General features: G+C 58.6%; 1 protein-coding gene across 6 annotated transcripts in view; it reads right to left on the minus strand.

Moving 5' to 3' along the window:
- SEZ6 (seizure related 6 homolog) overlaps window positions 1–17,703 on the minus strand; it is a 42,120-nt gene extending 24,417 nt beyond the window's left edge. For 3 of the 6 annotated variants that reach the window (XM_037807994.1, XM_037807991.1, XM_037807990.1), the window contains exon 1: window positions 17,516–17,703. In XM_037807994.1, coding sequence (XP_037663922.1) covers window positions 17,516–17,570 — 55 coding nt within the window. In that variant the 5' untranslated portion in view covers window positions 17,571–17,703. Of the gene's footprint in view, window positions 1–16,388; window positions 17,014–17,515 lie in introns of those variants that run through there. The other 3 variants (XM_037807989.1, XM_037807988.1, XM_037807992.1) reach the window with 2 other exon arrangements.
- Between the last annotated feature and the right edge of the window lie 490 nt (window positions 17,704–18,193).

The following is an 18,193-nucleotide window of genomic DNA, read 5'->3' on the forward strand; positions in this document are numbered from 1 at the left end:
TCTCCGCAGATGCCACACAGGCTTTGTCAGATGTGCTGTGAGCCCAGCACAAAGAGGAGGAGCCTTTCTCATCACATAGACAGGAGCTCCCGGAGCTGTGTATTGTTCTTATGTCCCCTTCCAGCATGGCCCTAAAAGAAACATGGCCCATGGCTCCCAGGGTAGGCATCCTTGGGCCTTTTCTTTGGGCGAGGTAGTGCACAGGGGCTCTCTGTCTTGGGTAGTGACCACAGCGGGCTCAGCCTCTCCCACTGGCTGCCAGGTGGGTGCTGGGTGATGGAGCGGAGCTAATGGGCACCTCCTGTCACTGTTGATTGCACTGATTGTGTTATCTGGGGACTGGGCACTTGGTTAAATGGGATCGAGATAGCATATCAAACGAGCAAATTGATTCTGTAATCAGCTGCCACTTGTCACGGGCACTGGGAGACAAACCATTTCTGGGGAGAAGGCATCTCTGGATACCCTGGTGGCCTGAGGTCCAGTGACCCATTCCCCAGGTGCCTGGGGTTGTGGCCAAGAGGTCAGGGGCTTCTCTCTGCCTGGACTGACTGAGTTCAGGGGTAAAGAGACTGGAAAAATGGGGAGATTGTGACACAGGAGGCAGTGGAAGGAGGTGTTGGGAGCCCAGCTGCCCAGCCTTGTCAGGCCCCCCCAAGTGTGCCAGACCCTGAGTCAGGCCCTTCACAGGGCTTGTGTTATTTCATCCACATGGCAACTCTGTGAGATGGGAATCTTGTTCCCTCTTTACAAAGAAACTGAAGCTAGACCTTGCCTAAGGAGCTGGGATTTGAACCTACATCTCTCTGGCACCAGAGCTCTCAGTCTTTCCGTGACACCAGACTGCCTCTCAGGAGGAGGAGACCAGAACCATGCAGCAGGGAGGATCACTGTAGCCAGTTGAGGAAACTGAGGCCCAGAGATTGGAACAGACTGCTCCAGGTCTCAGCGGTTAGAAGTGGAGCTGGGCCTGGAGCTCAGGCTTCTGACTTCTGGGACCTGGGTTGAGCCTGAGCCAAGCTGGGCCCTTGGGGAAGCTTTCTTTCTGGCTGGGTGGGAACCAGGGGGCACCCAGCCCATGCCTGAAGCACATCTGAATCTGGGACCCAAACCGAGACCCAACTCCACAGCCCCACAGGGCTGGGGCTTGGAGTCACATGGGCCAGGGTTCAAGGGTCAGCTCTGCCACTTAAAAGTCATGCGAGCTTGGGCAAGTCACCTCTCAGCCTTTGCTTCCTCCGCTATAAAATGGGTACTTTGATGGGTTTTGTGAGGATCTGAATGTTTTAAATGGCAGTGCCCAGAGGGTGAGGGATAGGCCACAGTCAGAGGCTGGGCTGCCCCCTGCCAGGGCTCCACCGAGGCAGGCCTGTCAAGTAGGGAGGGGCTGGCCCGGGCATGGGGCCTCTGCACTCTGGGGGACCATGTTCCCTGTTGGGTGCCGGCGTGTGTGACCCCAGCATGTCGGTGCACCTCTCTGGGCCTCAGCATCCTCAACTATGAAACGGAGGTAATAAGTTCCGTCCATGCAAGGGCGGCCATTTTCATGGCCCTGCCTGCCCCAGGGGACAGGACCGAGGCCCAGGGCACTGCAGCCCCCACCCCCCACCCCGCCTGCTCCAGTTGGTGCCAGAACACAGGGGCAGACTCCCAGGCTGCTCCTCTGTCCTCCCCTCCCGCAGGGCTGGGGACTGTATCCAAGTGGCTGGGTCTGGGGAAACCCTCCTCCCCTCCACCCACCTGCCATCCTCCCGACAGAGGACATCCCGGACACCCTGGAGCTTCCCGGCAGCCCCCAGCCCTGCCGTGGCCCAGCCACAGCCTGGGCCCTCCCCCCGCATTAGCTCTTAAACTATGCAAATAGACATCGGAGGGAGCCCTGTTTAAAGTATTTAGACGAAATGAAAAAAGGCTTTCATCGGCACTAATGAGCCATTCAGGATGCCTCCCCAGTGGATTCGCTCCCGCTCCCGCCTCCTGGCCTGCGCCGCCCCCTGGGGCCCCTCTTGGGATTAGAGGCCCCTCCCCAGCAGCCCCAGCCCGGGCTCCCCAGGGAGGGCTCCCTGCCCTGCCCCTCTCCTTCCCATCTCCCCAGGGCCCAGCTGGATGAGGGTGGGGATGAGGGCCCATGTCGCCCGCCCCGTCAGGCCTGGATCGCGATAGGGGCCCATCCTTTGTTTGCGGGAAGACATCACAACTGGGGCCTCCTCTTCACAGATGCCAGCTCGCTAGTCTTATAGATGGGGAAACCGAGGCCTAGTAAGGTCCAGGAGCCTGCCCAGGGCCACTGCGCTGGTAGGCCGTGGAGCTGGAAGTGGTCTGTGTGTAGGCAGAGGCCACAGATGAAGGGTGAGGGGTCGTCAGGCGCCTGGGGGCACCGGGACACTCCAGATGCTGCCTCAGGAGCACCTGGCCCACCCCCTTGGTGCTAATGTTTCTGCACAAGACTGCCAGAAAGCTTCAAGTTCCGGTCCTGAATCTGTGCCTCACTAGTGAGTGACCTGGACAGGAGGCCGGCTCACTCGAGCCCCCGTTTTGTCATCCACGGAGTGGGGATACACTGGGTTTGGTGAGGGCTCATCTAGAGATGGGCGTGAGCACCCATCTGCAGAGGCGCCAGGCATTCCCCCTCCAGGGTCCCAGCCACTGGCCTCACAGCAGCAGCAACAGCTCTCTCTAGGGGGGCCGACTGCAGGTAGAGACGCGGGAGCCTGAGGGGTACAGTAGGCAGGGAGCCCACCCCTCTGGGTTCCAGAGGTTAACTTAACCCAGCACTGGGAGAATGAGAATTTAATGGGATCCATTTATTATCCCATAAAAGTTAATGAGTTTATTCTGGAGGTTCCCTGGCCCCTTTCAAGCTCTAATAGGGGATTAGTGAGGGCCTGGCCCCTGTAGACCCCCATTATCCCAGAGCCCCAGGAGAGAGGAGGGGGGCCCTAGGAGCTCTCACTCCCAGGGTCCCCCAGAGCCAGAGCCAGGTCTCCCTAGCAACAGTTCCACTGGGCCCAGCCCTGCCCCCTATATTGAGGGGCCCAGGCTAGAGGCTGCAGGCCACACAGGGCCTTGGGGCCTAAGGCACGATTCTAGAGGCTTCTGATTCCATGTGCTACTGAAATAACCTCACAGTATCCTGCCATCTGAGGTAGGTTTGCTGCTGCCTGGCTTCTTGTGATTAACAGGGAAGGCAATATAAACCCCACATATGACAGCTGGGGAAACTGAGGTCCGGAGCTGGGGGTGGTGGTGGCTTTCCCAGGTCACCCACTCAGAATGGACTCTTGGTTCCCTGCTTCCTATAGCCTGGAGCCAGGCAGCTGGGGATGAAAGTGCCAGGCACTTGGCACCTTAAATACATAATTTCTCATCTTCCCCCTAGTCCAGGGGGGATGAGATAAAGATGCCGAGGCCCAGAGTAGTTAAGTACCTTGTCAAAGTCACACAGCAGGTGAGTGGCAGAGCCTGGGCTGGAACCCAGAGCTGGGTAGCCCCACACCTCAGCTATGTCCACTGTACCCATTACCCCTAAACTGTAGCACCTGGGGCCTCCTAACTCAATTCCCCGCCAGCCTGATGCCATGATACTGGGGCATTTGTGCTGGGAACCCTACTGCTTGGGGGTGCTGAAGAAGGAGATCCTGGTGGTGTCCTAAAGGGGCCATTTTGGGGGTTGGCACAGAGAAAGATCAAAAGGGACTTTTTCACTGCAGAAGAGGTGCCTCCTACCTTCTGCCCCTTTGCTCATGTGGTTCTTCCCTCCTGACGTGTCTTCAAACCTTCCCTGTCCTTCAGAGTGCAGCCGCCATGACCTCCTCTGGGGAGCCATCCCTGCCAAGCCCAGTGGGTGACAATAGATCCCTCCTCTGACCTCCGGGGGACACTTCAGCACAGGTAGGGCTTGTGTCTCCAATACAAAGCCTGTGGGCAGGGATCCAGCATGGGGCATCCTCTTCCCACATCTCTGCCCGCAAATGTTGACTCCTGGTGCTACGTGTACTAAAGGGTAGGCTCAAGATGCACAGACTCCAAGCCAGGATTCTTCCTGTACTCTCAGAAGACTCCCTGCTCCCCAAAGTGCCTGGCCCTAGGCCAGCAGGGGTGGGAAGGGGAGGCAGGGATGGGTCCTGCAGGGAGAAGGTGGGCAGCCCCTGGCAGTGCCCCAGCTGACCTCAACTGGCAATTGATGGAAAGCATCTGCCAGCACAGGCTGGTGGCCCCCAGCCCCACCCCACCCATACTCTCTCACCACCCCCTTTCTCCTGGTCAGTCCCTGGTAATTCAGTCAGATCTGGAGGCACGTCTTCTTCACCAGGCTCCAGTCAAGGAAATGATCAGTCCCTAGAATATGAGCCCTCTTATTCTCTGTGAGCATCTTGTCCCACTCTCATATTCCCACGAGGAAACTCCAGAGGAAAGGATTTTCCCAGGGTCACACAGCAAACTTGGGGCAGGGCTGGGACTCAGGATGTTAAGGGCTTGGAGGGCATCTGGCCTAACTGCTCTGAAGAATGAATCCTCCAAGGTGCCTGGCATCTTTGGGCATACCTCCAGGGACAGGGAGCTCACTCCCTTCGAACCAGCAGGGGCAACTACCTCTCCTGTGATCCTGGTTGGGGGTGGAGGGTAACTCTGGGCCTTGGCATCTCCGGAGTTGGGGTCTCCTTGCCAGTTGGAGGGAGCATGGATTGAGGAGTTGGGCCACCCCTTCCTGGTCTTGCCCCTAAATGCCAGGTCCCTCTGCACAAGTCATCTCCCCACTAAGCTTCCATTTCCCCATCGGTAAAATGGAGAAAGTATCTAAGCTCTCTCATTCCAGGATCTCTGTGAAAAAGAATATTGAACTCTCCCATTTTCTGAGCACTTATCACACACCCAGTGCCCTTCTAAGCATTTTACCCAAATTAACTCATTTAATCCCCACAATAACCCTATGAAGTCTGACTTTTATTATCTTGTTTTATAGATAAGGAAACTGCAACCCAGGGAAGTGCAGCTACCCAAGGTCACCAACTTGGATGTGTCAGAACTAAGATTCAAACCTAGGTTGTCCAGTCCTTAAGAACTTTTTGGGGGGATGGAAATGTTTTATATCAGTGTGTCCAATACAATAGCCAGTAGCCACGTGTGCCTATTGAAAACTTGAAATGTGGCTAGTGAGACTGAGAAACGGAATTTTAAATTTTTATTTTATGTCAATGAACTTAAACTTGAATAGCCCCCTGTTGCTAGTGGCTACTGCAATGGACAGTACAGCTCCAGAGGCTGACCTCTTACCCCCGCACATTCACCACCTCTAAGAAGGGAAGCACCTTGGGCGGGGTTTCCTGGAAAAGAGTTAAGATGGAGTGTCTGCTCCCCTCCTGTTGGGCCTGGGAAAACTGGGCTGTGGGGTTGAGCAGGGAGAAGAGTCGACGAGCCAGGGACGATAGGCCGTCAGGACGCTGGGCCTGGCCTATCAGCCACTCACTCCTCAGTGAGGATCAGTGTTTTCTTCCCAAGCTTGGCTGAGCACCGGTGTTCTGAGGGGTGGGAGTTTGATGGGCAATTTCGGGAGCTCAGGCAGAGCAAGCTAGGAGAGCTTTAGAAGGGTGGAGGACAGCCATGGACACTTGGCCTCATGTGATTTGGCCCAGGATGTTCCATGGGAACACATCACTGTACTATATGGATTTGCCCTGTGTCACTGCCGGTCAGGAGCACAGAAGCGGGGTGGGAGCTGGCTGTGCATGCAGGGGAGGGAGCTCACATTTACTGAGCAGCCCCCCTCCGGGCCAGGCATGCACTCCCAGAGGGCTGTCCCCCACCAGAGTAGCTCTTTGTGCTAGGAACCGCTATTCTATACTTACAGACCAAGAAACTGAGGCTGGGAGGCAGAGCGCCTCGTCCTAGTTCATACAGAAGGGAAGTGGCAAATGAGGGGCTTGAACTGGTCGTCTGTTCCACAGCCTGGGCTCGACATTTCTATCACCTGTGCGTGTGCCTGTGTGAGCATGTGTGTGCAAGCATGTGTGGTGGCTGTGTGTGTGTGCAGATCCTGACTCATGCACGGGGCATAAATCACTACCATTCGTCCTTGTCTATAGACACCAGCCCCTGCCCCTGAACCTGGCTTCACACAGTCCTCAAGCCCAGAAAAGTCTTATTTCCCAGAAGAAGGGATACGCTTGTCCCTGAGGTGGCTGTCATGTCCCCTGCTTTCCACTCCATCCCCTTCTTGGACCCCAATCTGACCCTTCCCAGGGACATCCAGCCTGGAAAGCCCCTCAGGCTGTGGCAGTGTGTTTGGGGTGGGAGGGGGGAAGGTGGGGCCAGGGAGGAAGGGGGAGATGTCTCTGGGCTGCGGCTGGGTTAGACCTTCTCTGCCCCACTGCCCCCATCCCGTGAGGCTGTGACCAGGGGCCCAGGGTATAGGGAGCTCCCAGCTAACAGCCATGTTTGCCACTTTCCAATTTAAAATCTAATACGGTCTCGCCACTGCAGAGCTGGGGGCTGGAGAGGTGATTAATGAGGCCTCTGCCACAGTGTCACCTGCTGGGCTCTACACCTTCCCCTGCGGCCTTGTGTCCCCCTCTTCTGCCCGCCTGCTGGCCCGGGGGCCCTGGGGGCCCTGGTCCTGCCTGCCCACAGTTTCTAGTGCTGAGAGGTGTGAAGGAGCTGGGGGCTTGGAGTTGGAGTTGGTGAGGAGAAAGGTATCCGCCTTAGAGATCCACTGTCCCTTAGAGACAATGGAGTTGACCCCCAGCCGCTGGGCCAGTCTGGCAGGGGTGGGAGGAGCAGCAGGGACCTCCTTGAGCATCACCCCTCCCACTGCACCCCACACCATCCTGAGAGCTAATCATTGTGTTGCACCCCCACCCTGGTTATGCCAACTCCCGGTAGTGTGGCCAGGGCAGGGCTCTAAGTAGGGATGGAGGTGGGATGCTGGGGTTCCTTCCCTTGCTGGCGGGTTTTCAGTCCATCTGCTACCCCCAGTGCTCACAGCTCCTTTTCCTGCTTGTTGTGTGGGGCAGGAGGTGAAGGGGCAAGGGAGCTGCCCACTGGTCCCGAGGTGGACGTGGGCAGTGGGTGGCCAAAGAGATGTGGCCCTGAACTGGCTGCTTGGGTCAGCCCTCCCCCAGCGCCAGCCGCTTCCACCACCAGCATGTCAGCAGCAGCAATCGTATTTCTCTGTATGGAAAACCTTGGAAATGTCAGCTGGAACTAGGAAGGCTGCAGAGGTGGAACGTCATTCTCCCTGAAGCCAGTACCAGGGCCTGCCCAGCAGAACCTCGTGGTGGAACTGAGGGGCAGGGGTTGACTCAGGGAAGAGTAGCCATCACCTCCATGCTCTGCTCCCTTGCTGGCTCCAGATACCCTCTAAGGACAGTCCCTCCCAGCCGCTGAGCCCAGCAAGACGGGGCCCTAAGGGGCCAAGGCCCACGAGCAGGTACCTTCCTGGGCTCCAGACCAGCACCTCTGGGCTGCTACCCGCTCCCAGCATCCTGAGGGTCAAAAGCCAAAACCACTGAGGGTCCCGTGTCCACTTCTGAGCTTGCCTACCAGCCCAGTGGCCCCAAGATAATGTGGCCTTTGTTCAGGTAAAGGAGCTTGTTCTGGGTGCCAGGGCCAAAGTTGCACCCCTGGCCTTGTAACCTGTGCCTTGTGGCTGCCTCTGTCAGCTTTTTCTGGGAGGAAGCAGGTTGGGAAAGCTTGGCTGGGAGTGGAGGGACCCTGAGCCCAGACCCCCGGGCTTCCCTTGCCCTTAATGCTGAGATGGACTCTGACCCCTGCCATGGAAGCTGAGGAGCCTGGCTCCAGCTTGGAGGTAGCTCTGCCACAGATAGGCTGTGTGACCTTGGCTTGTCCTGCCCTCTCTGGGCCTGTCTGGTTTTCTGCATCCTACTTTATTCCTGGAGCTTGAGAGAGTCTTTGGGTGGGGGGGCAGAGCCATGGCCTCTCTGTTATTGGTGCCCAGAGCCAGGGGCTGATGGAGCCTCCTGGTGGGCAGGGGAAAGGTGGATGGGGACACCATGCTCTGGACTCATCTCCTCATCTCCAGTATCTCACTATCTCTGTGTCTGCTGAGCGTCTGGAGGGCCAGGCCATGTGTGTGCACATGTGTATGTACATTTGCGTGTGTCTGTGTGTGCACATGTGATAGGGTGGGGGGATGCAAGTGTGAGGAGAACAGGACCTGGAGAGAGCTCAGACACATGTGAGCACCTACCACGTGCCAGGCTCTGTGCTGTTCTCCGACACTATCTGGTTAATCCTCCCCGTCTCACAGACAAATAGGCTCAGAGAGCAGAAGGGACCGGTGGGTCTGGCCTAACTGGGCCCAGGAAGCAGACCTGGAGCTGTCCCTGCCCTGCTGAGCTCAGGAGACAGTGGGGACAAAAGTGCTCTGAGAGCAGGGGTGGCCTGAGCCAGCGGACAGACGCCCCCTGAGGGGGCCTAGGGCCGCCTCCCACCTTGGTCCCTCTGTTCAGGCCCCTTGCACTGCTCTACCCTACCCCATGCTGTCTCCCTCCAGCTGTTGCCAGTTTCCAGAGTCATGGGGGTGGTGGGGGGGTGGGGGGGAATTTCAGGTGCCCCAAGAGTCCAGAGGCAATGAGCTCTAATAGTGGCCTTTTGGCAGAGTTGAGCCACATCAGGGGTCTGAAATCCCTCTGAGAAGTGCAAGGGCTGGACCAGAGGCCCCTGGGTGGGTAACTTCATCCAGATGTGCCTCCCCCCTCCCCACTTCCTAACCCTTTGAGCCCCTCCTTGCCCCTCCCAGGAGCTCCAGACTTACTTCCAAATGACCTGGTTAGAGTCACTTGGGGCCTTGGCTCTGCCCCTAGCCAGAGACTGGAGGCTTGTGGGGACGGGGAGATGGAGGGCAGGTGGGCACCTCTTCCAGCCCCAGGCAGGTGCGATGGTGCCCAGTCTGTCCTGAGCCTGGGCCCTGCACCTGTGGACTAGCCCAGGCTCCCCTTTCCCCCATGGCCTTGTGAACCAAGGGGAAGGGGTCTCACCTGCCCAGCACCCCAGTCTGTGAGGCTCCCCAGGCTCGGCCTGCCCCCACTGACTTCCTCAGCAAGCCTGAGTGGGGGAGGGGAGGGGTGCAGAGCTGCTAAAAATAGAAGCAGCAGCTCCAGCTACTGAGTCTCCTTGAGGGGTCAGTGGAGCCCTAGATTAGGGAGGAAGAGAGTGGAGGGGTCTGCAGGGAGGGGGAGAGCAGGCTGAGCCGGGACCTGCTGAGCCTTCACCCGGGGCCATAAGACACAGGGACAGAGGCATCAGGCACAGGAGAGCACAGATATGCAGGGACAGATAGACACAGACCCCAAGGAATAGGCAGAGATGCACACAGACATGGCTACCTTTACACATCTGGGCCCCTTCACCCTGCCCCCACCCCCCAAGAACCCCAGGAACACCAGGTGGACCCAGCAGAACAGCCTCTAACCCTCAGGCCTCTCTCTTTGCTCCAACCTTGCCATGACCTCCAAGAAGCTGGTGTGTGGACACCTCGAGTTGGGGAGGGCTAAGCCCTGCCCCTTCCAGCCCCCTGTGCTTGCGGCCCAGGGCAGGGGAGGACCAGGGGGCACCAGAGGTAGCATGAGGGATGTGGGTACAGCGGGGACCCCCCCCCCCAGGTGGCTGGGGCCTCAGGAGCAACACCCCAACCTGAGTGACAGGCCTCCTCCCAGGCCGGCTGGCAGGCAGAGAGGGATGGGAGGGAGCTGGCTGGACCCAAAAGGGCAGGCCTAGGGCTCCTTAAGGAGATGGGCATTGCAGAAAGGGGGATGACTACACAGCGACCCTCCTAATACTGAACAGCTCTGGTTTCCAGAAAGCCTCCCCTCACAGAAATCCCCTCTGATTCCTTTTGATCCTGATGCTGTTCCGTGAAAGACATGGGACAGGCACTGTGAATTCCTGACAAAACTGGGGCACAGGGCTGTGACTTGACTTACCTAAGGTCACCGAGCCAGCAGGAGTGAGTACTGGGTCTAAACCCTGGGGTCCTGGCTCCCTGACCAGGGCTGTTCTGATCATGTTCTCCATCATGCTCTCCCTTGGGGGCTGCCCCCTCCTCCCTGAGACGTAACCTGACTCCCCCTTGCTGCCTGATCCCCGCCCCCTCCCAGGCCCTGGGACTCCATAGGCACCTGCTGGCTGGTGGGACCCGGGCCAGACAGCCAGCAGGTGGCTGCTTGGGGGACAAAGGAGCTGGTGCTCAGCTGCTGGGCTGGGAGGGAGGGAAGGAGAGAGAGAGAGAGAGAAGCTATGGGGAGGGGGGTGGAGGGATCCGGGCTGGGAGGGGGGAGGGGCAGGGTCTGCTTCTGTGCCTTTAACTAGGAGCCAGCCTGCAAAGAGGGCAAAACAGCATGCAAATGAACATCCAGGGGGACAGGGGCCTCAGTGGTTCAGGCACTTTTCATGGGGGGCGTCACATTTCTGCCCCCCCAGCCCAATGACCAGCTGGAGGGAGGGTAGTGAGGGTGGAGTGGAGCCTGTAGGGAGGGGAGAAAGAGAGGGTTGAGGGAGTCAGGATTTTTACTGGCCCCTGGGGACTGAAGGGGGGAGCCCACTGCTTGGATTCTGCCGTATGTGATGTCTGGGGCAGGAGGGGCTGTGCACCTGCCTTGCCATGTTGGGAGTTAGGGGGACACCCCGATCTAGCAGAGGTGAGAAGACTCATGAGCGGATATGCAGCATGGCCTGGCCAAGGGGCCCAGAGGCTGGCTGGGCCCTCAAAGACCCTTTTGCTACAGAAGAGAAATTGAGGCCCAGAGCAGTCACTGGCCTGGAGTTTCCAGTCCTTCTGAAGGCCAGAGTGATTTGATCACGTAGGTGCTAACTGGCATCTCATTTGTATCTCATTTAATTAAAATCAGAGGGTTCCGGGTGCAGCTGGGGAGGCAGCCACAGCTGAATTTACTAAGAAGGCGGCTCCCCCTCCAAGCTGTTCCTTCAGGGCAGAGATCATGTTGTATTCTTGTTTAGCAAAGCACCTGGTAGGCACTGGCTAGAGAGCTGTTGAATGGAGAACGGGTGAGTGGATGAAGGAAGGACCTGCTAAGTTCCTGAGGGGCAGCAGAGACAGTATCGTGGGGGTTTGGAGGCCAGAGAACCCTCTGGGCTGGGAGGTCCGGAAAGGAAGGGGTGGAAGAAAGGAAATACGCAGAAGGACCCAGGGTGGCATTCCAGGTGGGGAATAAAGGCTGAGGGAAAATGTAAGATTGGGTCAAACAAGGCATGCACAGGTTCCAGGAGTCGTCCTAGCATCCTCACCTGGGCTTCCCAAAGCCCCTCTTCCCATGCCCGCTCAGTCCCTGCTGGGCCCAGCCAGTGCCTCCCACCCTGCTTCTCGCCAGACTGCCTGCCAGCGAAGCTGCAGACGCTGACGCCGGAGACTGGATTGTTGTTAGAGGAGCGACAGGTTTGTTTGCTCCGGAGCCCGCCGAGAAATCTCTACAACAATGGCCAACAACACAGCCGGCGGCTGTGACATCGATCCTCCCTTCTCAGGGCTGGAGGCCCGGCAGCAGGTAGGCAGGCCGAAGGCAGCTGAGGTGTGTTTGGGGCCCAGCCCTGCCCAGGAGATGAGATTCAGGCAAGCCTCGGCCTTGCCACCTGGGGACCCGGCCCTCAAGGAGGCGGGGGTTGGGGTGGGGTGGGGTGGGACAGACCAGGATGCCAGGACAGGAGGGGCTGGGCCTCTCATTCACCAAGGCCACCCACAGGGTGAGAGAGTGACAGTCACCGACCTCTGGACCAAAACTCTAGCAAGGACAGGTCACCTGACTCCAGGCTCTGGATTCTTTCCCGGCCTCAAAGTGTCAGAAAAAATCTTTTACTCCTTTGCCACTAAGGACTGATCAAGAGAGGGTAGACGTCAGGGAGCTAACAACTGGCATCACAAGAAATGGATGCTAGAGGAGTTAGGGACCATTTCTGTCTTGGGTTGGGCTGACAATATGGGCTTAACTTGACCTGTAAAATGCAGATGATACTTACGTACCTCATAGAGGTAATATGAGGACTGAACGAGTTGATGTATATAATGCACTCAGTACAGTGCCTGGCACACTCAGTACCTAAAAAATTTTTGCTATTGTTGCTGTTATTATTATTATTGTTATTATTATTATTATTATTATTATTAGGATGGTGATACTCTTCGTGGTTCCCATCTGCCTGTAAGGAAGTTTGGGGGAGTAGCTACAGTGCTGGCTGCAGTGAGGTTTGGCAAACTGGGCAGGCATGGCTGTGAAACCCAGGGTGAGTGACTTAATCTTTCTGAAACTCAGTTTTCTCATCTGTAGAGTGGGGATAACTAGTCTCTTGAGAATATTAAATAGAAGAGGCATGTGAAAGGGCTTACATGTGAAGGCTGGGCTCCTAGAGGTCGCAGACCAGGCCTCACACTTTGGTACGGGTTTATGGAATGAATGAATGAATGAATGAATGAATGGTGGGTGGCAGTACCCCAGGGCCTACACATTTAGGAGCTGTGAAAGACTTGCGGACCTGAATTGCTGTGGTCCTGGATGCCTCCCAGGTATTCAACAGATACCTCTCAGTATAAGGGTTTGCCAGGCTCTGAGCTGCTCTTAATGTTCCCTGTCATTCTCTCCAAGCCAGACCAGAGCAAGTCGGAAGCTGAGAAGAGGGACCTATGGAGCCAGATGAAATAGGGTTGCCCTTCCCTTACATGGTCCATAAGTTCATCCAGGGCATCCCTCTCAGTCTGCAGAGGTGTGGGTAGAAGCTATGGGAGGAAGTTAGGAAGCCTGGGCTCCTAGCTTTACTCTGTGGCTATTTTCCTGTGCAACTCCCATAAATTTATTCTACATGTATTTCATGTCTACCACGTCCTAGGCTCTGTGCCACTGGGGACCCAAGCAGTGACATTAAGGGTTGGCTGGGGAGAGGCTTTAGCCCTCTCAGAGTGGCCATCAACACCCCACCTCCAAGCAACCTCAGACTGATGGCATGACGGCTTAATTTGTGGAAGGAAAAAAAGCTAAGTAAAGGCTATAATTTACAGTTGAGATAATTGGCCAACCGTTAGGAAGGAGAAAAAAATTCTAACATACAATCTATGTAAAAATAGTGTGCTTGCTCTGCAAACCCAGCTGCCATGTGCCCACCTCTCCATTCCATCCTGGCAGCTGACCCTAAACTCTGAAATAGAAATTCTGGGAGGTAAGCAAGACAGACCTGGTGTCTTCCTTCCTGAGATCAGCCTTGCTGCTGGGGAGGAGGATCAAGCCAAGCAGGTGCTCAGGACCAATACCAGGGGTAGCCTTAAGTGGGGAGCATGGTGGGAGCAGAGAAGAGTCCCAGACCCAGGCTGGGATGCCCCATAAATAACGCTGAAGAAATTCATGAAGTGTCAGCTAAGCCAACACCTGAAGCATGAAGCAGAGTGAGCCGGGTTAGCCCAGGACAGGGTAAGAATTTCAGGCAGAGGAAACGGCAAGGGCCACTGAGAACGTGGCTGCTTTGGGCAACTGAAGCTGAAACTCCGTTGGCCCAGCTGGCTGAGTCAGCTTCCTGGACCTGCTGCTTCCCGCTGGAATTGCAGACTCAGGTCTGGAGGGGGCCTTGGAGACCTCCTAGCGCCTGCTTCTCACCTCCCAGCTCCCAACCTGGGTGGGCAGCACTGGGTCCTGCAGGAGCCTCTTGCACATAGAACCAAGATCCCCCTCCCTGAGAGCAGATCTGTAAGCTGGGGGCCCAGAAATCTGCATGACTGGCAGGCCCTGGGAGTCCCTGGTGGGCTCCCAGGCTTGACATCCATGGGCTTGGTACAGCCCTATATCAAATGCTCCAGAAAGTGGAGCCCAGAGAGGTAGGGGTTTGCTTGAGATATTATTGGGCTCCTAACCATCTGGGCTGAGTTGCCTTTGTAAAGTAACACCTGCATATAGGTCCTTTCCACGCCTTCTTTTATGCTTGGGGATAAGGTACCAAGCCCTGACAGGTCCGCCCAGGTGGGGGCACAGCAGCCCTGAGCCGAGCCAAGTCGAGCAGTTTGATGGGACTAGGGGTCTGATGAGGTAGGGACAGGAGGACGGGAGGAGGTTAGGGGAACTGAGGCTAGGTGGAGGGAGGGACTAGGGAGTCAGGCTCTCTGATATGTCCCCATCATTTAGGCAGCCATGGGAACAGGGGGCGGGGGCAGGGAGGGGAGCACAGAAGCTCAATTTCTGATTAAACCCAATTTCTAATTAAGCCCAATCCCTGTGTCTCCACATTCCCCATTAGCACCCCATAACATCCCCAAGGCATTTTAAGCCGCCTCCCTGCTGAGGAGGCCGGGCCTGCTGCCAGGGCCTGCCAAGCCTGATGGGCTTAGGCCTGTGAGGGTCCAAGAGCCAACCCAGCCTTCCCCTCCTGCCCATGGCTGTCTCTGGGTCTTCTGGTCGCCTCTGAGGCCCAGGAGAGCCTCCTGCCTGTCATGTCAACTTCTGGGGCTCTGAGTGGAATCCAGACTGTCTCCTATGGGGCCTTGTCCCCAGCCCCCATTTCCTGACCCTGAAGTGCCAGGCTGGGGCATAGGGAACTGGGCCTGGTGTCAGCTTCTCCTGCAGCCCCCAGACTCAGGAATGTGAGGTCAGAATGCTGCACCTTCCAAGGAGTCTGCAGGAAACAGCAATTACCATTTTAGGTTACTGCAGCCCCGGGCTTGTTAACCCCTGCAGCACTGAAGCTCCTAGAGGCCAAGCCCTTCCCCCTTCTCTCCTTGCCTCCTCTGGGCCTCACTTTCCAGACACTCCCCTAGTTCCTGGGAGAGTAAGCAACCCCGCTTTGCTATCCTCTCCTCCCCTTCCTATCACACACTCATGGAGCTCAGAGAGGGGGAGCAGTGGGTCCAAGGTCACACAGCCACAGGAGCCAGCCTCTGCCCCTCAAGGCCCAACCCCACGCCAGGCCCTGCTGCTTCCACCTTCACATTCTCCCCAGGCCACATTCACACACGCAGAGTTTAATTAACTTTATTGATATTCAGAAATTAGGAGAATGACTAAAGGTAATTGCTCATTAAAAATCATTAAACTGACACAGCAGGCCCAGCAAGGTGCTGCCCCTCCCGCACAGCTTCCCTCACCCCCTGTAGCAGAATGGGCTGGGGCAGACAGCCCACGGTCCACGGTGCCCCTCATGCCTGAGGCCACTCACACCCTGGTGGCTGTGGGAAGAGTAGGGGACCGAGTCAGCCGCGTTGGGCAAGGCCCTGAGTGATCTCGCCCTGTCCCCGCAGCCTCCACCTGCCAGGCCTCCAGCGGCTGCATCCTGCGGCCTGTGGTTACTTGTAAGCAGAGCCCTGCCGGCCATTTGCAAGGCCATGAGACACAGGTCCCCTTTCGAGGGGCTGAAGCCTCTAGGAGCCCGGAGAGGGCCAAGTGCACTGTCTCCAGTAGACGACTCAGTGCCCCAAGACTGGAACCTCGTAGCTCCGCCAGAGAGGGAGGGGTGCACCCAGGAGCCCAGCTCCAAGGTGGTGGCCCTTTCACCTGTCCAGGCCTGGCACTGTGGGGTGGGGGGTGGGGTTCCTCCTATCCCTTGGGGAGCTGAAATAAAGATCTTCCCCAGCAGGTGCACCCCTACTCCATACACCTCTTGGGTGGGTGGCCCCACGGGCACTGGAGAGATCCGCTTTTGTTGGGGAGGAACACAGGCTGGAGACAAGGATTCGAGGTTCCAGAGGAGGAGACATTCCTGTTAACCCTCACCCTCACACCCCAGCGGACCTCATGTACTCTCTGACTCGCGGCCACACCAGCCCTCGGGGACCCGCAGTCTCCAGCCCTGCAGGGAGCTCAGCGGTGGCTGCACCCGCACACTAGTGGCCTCACACGTTTGTCACACCTGCTGGCTGCTGAGCCCTCACTCAACATCCAGACCTCCTGAAACACAGACACACTCGGACCCGCCACCCCACACACACACAAGGCCCTGGTCACACTCACACATGCAGACTCAGACTACACACCAGCGAAGACACACAAGGCGGCCGCCTGCGTCCCAGGGGAGCTGTCCAGTGCAGGGACATGGCTCGACTCTGAGACAGGCCCTGATCTCCCTCGGACTACTGGGCAGAGAAGCGATCTTCTCCTCCTTTGCCCTCCAGCGCCAAGGGCGGCTGAGGCTTGTGGGACCTCACCCCCAAAAGGAACACATGGCTTTGAGTTCCCGACGCTGCCCGAGGACCCGGCGTGGGCAGCCAGGCAGCGGCTGAGAGCACAGGACTGCGTGCAGGTGGAGCCAGAGGCACAGAGAGAGGCTTCCGCGTCCCTGGGGCCGCAGAGCGAAGAAAACTGCCGTCTAGGGCTCCAACCGGCCCTGGCGGCTGCCCTAACCTCCGACGCTGCCTGGAGGGATCGGGCAAGGGGGTTAGAAACTCTCACCTTCTCCACTCCTCCACCTCAGATGCTACCAGCCACCTGGCGAGGGCCGGCGGATCCCAACTCCAAGCGCGGTGGGGCGACCCCACCAGCCCACTGGCGGCAGCGGTAGAACGACCCCGGCGTCTGTAGCTCTGATGGGAGCCTGGTTTAACCGGGACGATGGGGCCGGAGAAGACTCGGCAACCTTCCTGTCCCGAGGCATAGAAACCCCACCCTCTCCCTAGCACCCCCTTGCCGCCCATTCCATGGTCCAGCTTCCCTCGATCCAGGGTCGATGAAGTTGGGGACGCGGCCCGGAGCGGGGGCCAGGGTCCGCGGGGTAGGAGCCGGTTCTCCCACGAAGAGTCTGCGGCCGTAGGGTGGGCAGGGGCCAGGTAGAAAGGCAGATCCGGAGGGAGGCAGAGCTCGGGGCGTGGGCGGGGTGAGCGTACGAGGAAAGGACTTCGGGGAGAACCGAGTCTCCGTCCCGGGATCTCGGCGGCCGCCCCCCAGGACAAAGCGAGGAATCGATGGGGACCCGGCGCTTCCCGAGTTTCTCCCCGGAATTATGTCCTAGGTTCCGACTCCGGCGCCAAGGCGGAGGGAAGCGAGCGAAGTCCCAACCCTTGGTCCAGCCGCCATCCGTCCCCGTCCTTCCGCAGCGAGGACGCGAGAAGCCCCGAAACGCGTGGAAAGTCGAGCGAAGTTTGGCGGGCGGCAGCGGAGGCGGGACCGTGGGCCGCCGGCCCGCCGGGCCCAACTCACTGCCCCGCGCTCTCACCTCGCGCGTCCCGGCGCCCCCCGACGCCTGGAGCGTGGCGAGGTAGCGCGCGGGTGAGCGCGTGAGTGTGTGTGCGGGGAGGGGGTGGCGTGATGAATTGCAGCAGAGAAATCCCATTAGATCCGGGGGATGATTAAAGGCGAGGTCTCGGCCCGGCGCGAATGGCGGGAGCCGCGGCAGTTCCCGCCTGCGGAGCCCGTGCCCCGCCCGGCTCGGCCGACGCGGGGGGCAGCGCAGGCGGCGGGGCGCGGCGCCTGGGCTGGGCGGCCGGACGCGTGGAGCAAGGCGCCGAGACGGTCTCCCCCTCACGCACCCCCGGGGCCCCGCCCCGGTCCCGGTCCTGTCGCCGGACGCTCGGGTCCCTTACCGTGAGCCAGAAGCGCCAGCAGCGAGGACAGGAGCAGCAGGGCTGCCGGGTGCATGGTGCCGGCTGCGGCCACGCCCCGGGCCAGGGCCGCGGCGGGAGGGCTGGGGACTCGGTGGGGCGCGGGGGCAGAGCCGGGTCGTGCGGGGGAGACCTAGTGGGGCCGCCGCCGCCGCCGCCAGCTCCCGACAGAATCAGCACCACGGCCAGCGCCTGGCGTCGGCGCCGGGGTTCGCCGCGCGGGGCTGGGGGCGGGGGTGCGGGAGGAGCGGCTTACCGTAAAGTCTCAAGCAAAGGCGCAGAGACTCAGCGGCAGGAGCACAGGCTCACGCGCCGCTGCCAGCTCCGGGGAAGAACTGCCTTACTAATGTAGGCACACGGCGCCCGCCTCTCCGCGCTGCCCACGCCCAGCCAAGCCTGCCACCCTCTCCCCCATTAGCAGCCTGCCCAAGGAGGTGGGGTTATAACACGATTCTCCATGAGGTCGAGAGAGCTCAGCAATCCCCTCCCCACCTCTTCTCACCCCATCCTGATACCTGGGGGCGCAAAGGATGACCTGGGAAGATGTCGGAGAGTGAGGCAGCTGGTGAGGCACGCGTGCCCTTGTGGCAGCTCCGTCCTGGGCTGATAATGAAGATGGCTTTTCAGTGTACAAAGGACAATAAATTATTACTTTGCGCT

The sequence above is a fragment of the Choloepus didactylus genome, chromosome 18, assembly GCF_015220235.1.
Source record: "Choloepus didactylus isolate mChoDid1 chromosome 18, mChoDid1.pri, whole genome shotgun sequence".
Taxonomy (NCBI): domain Eukaryota; kingdom Metazoa; phylum Chordata; class Mammalia; order Pilosa; family Megalonychidae; genus Choloepus; species Choloepus didactylus.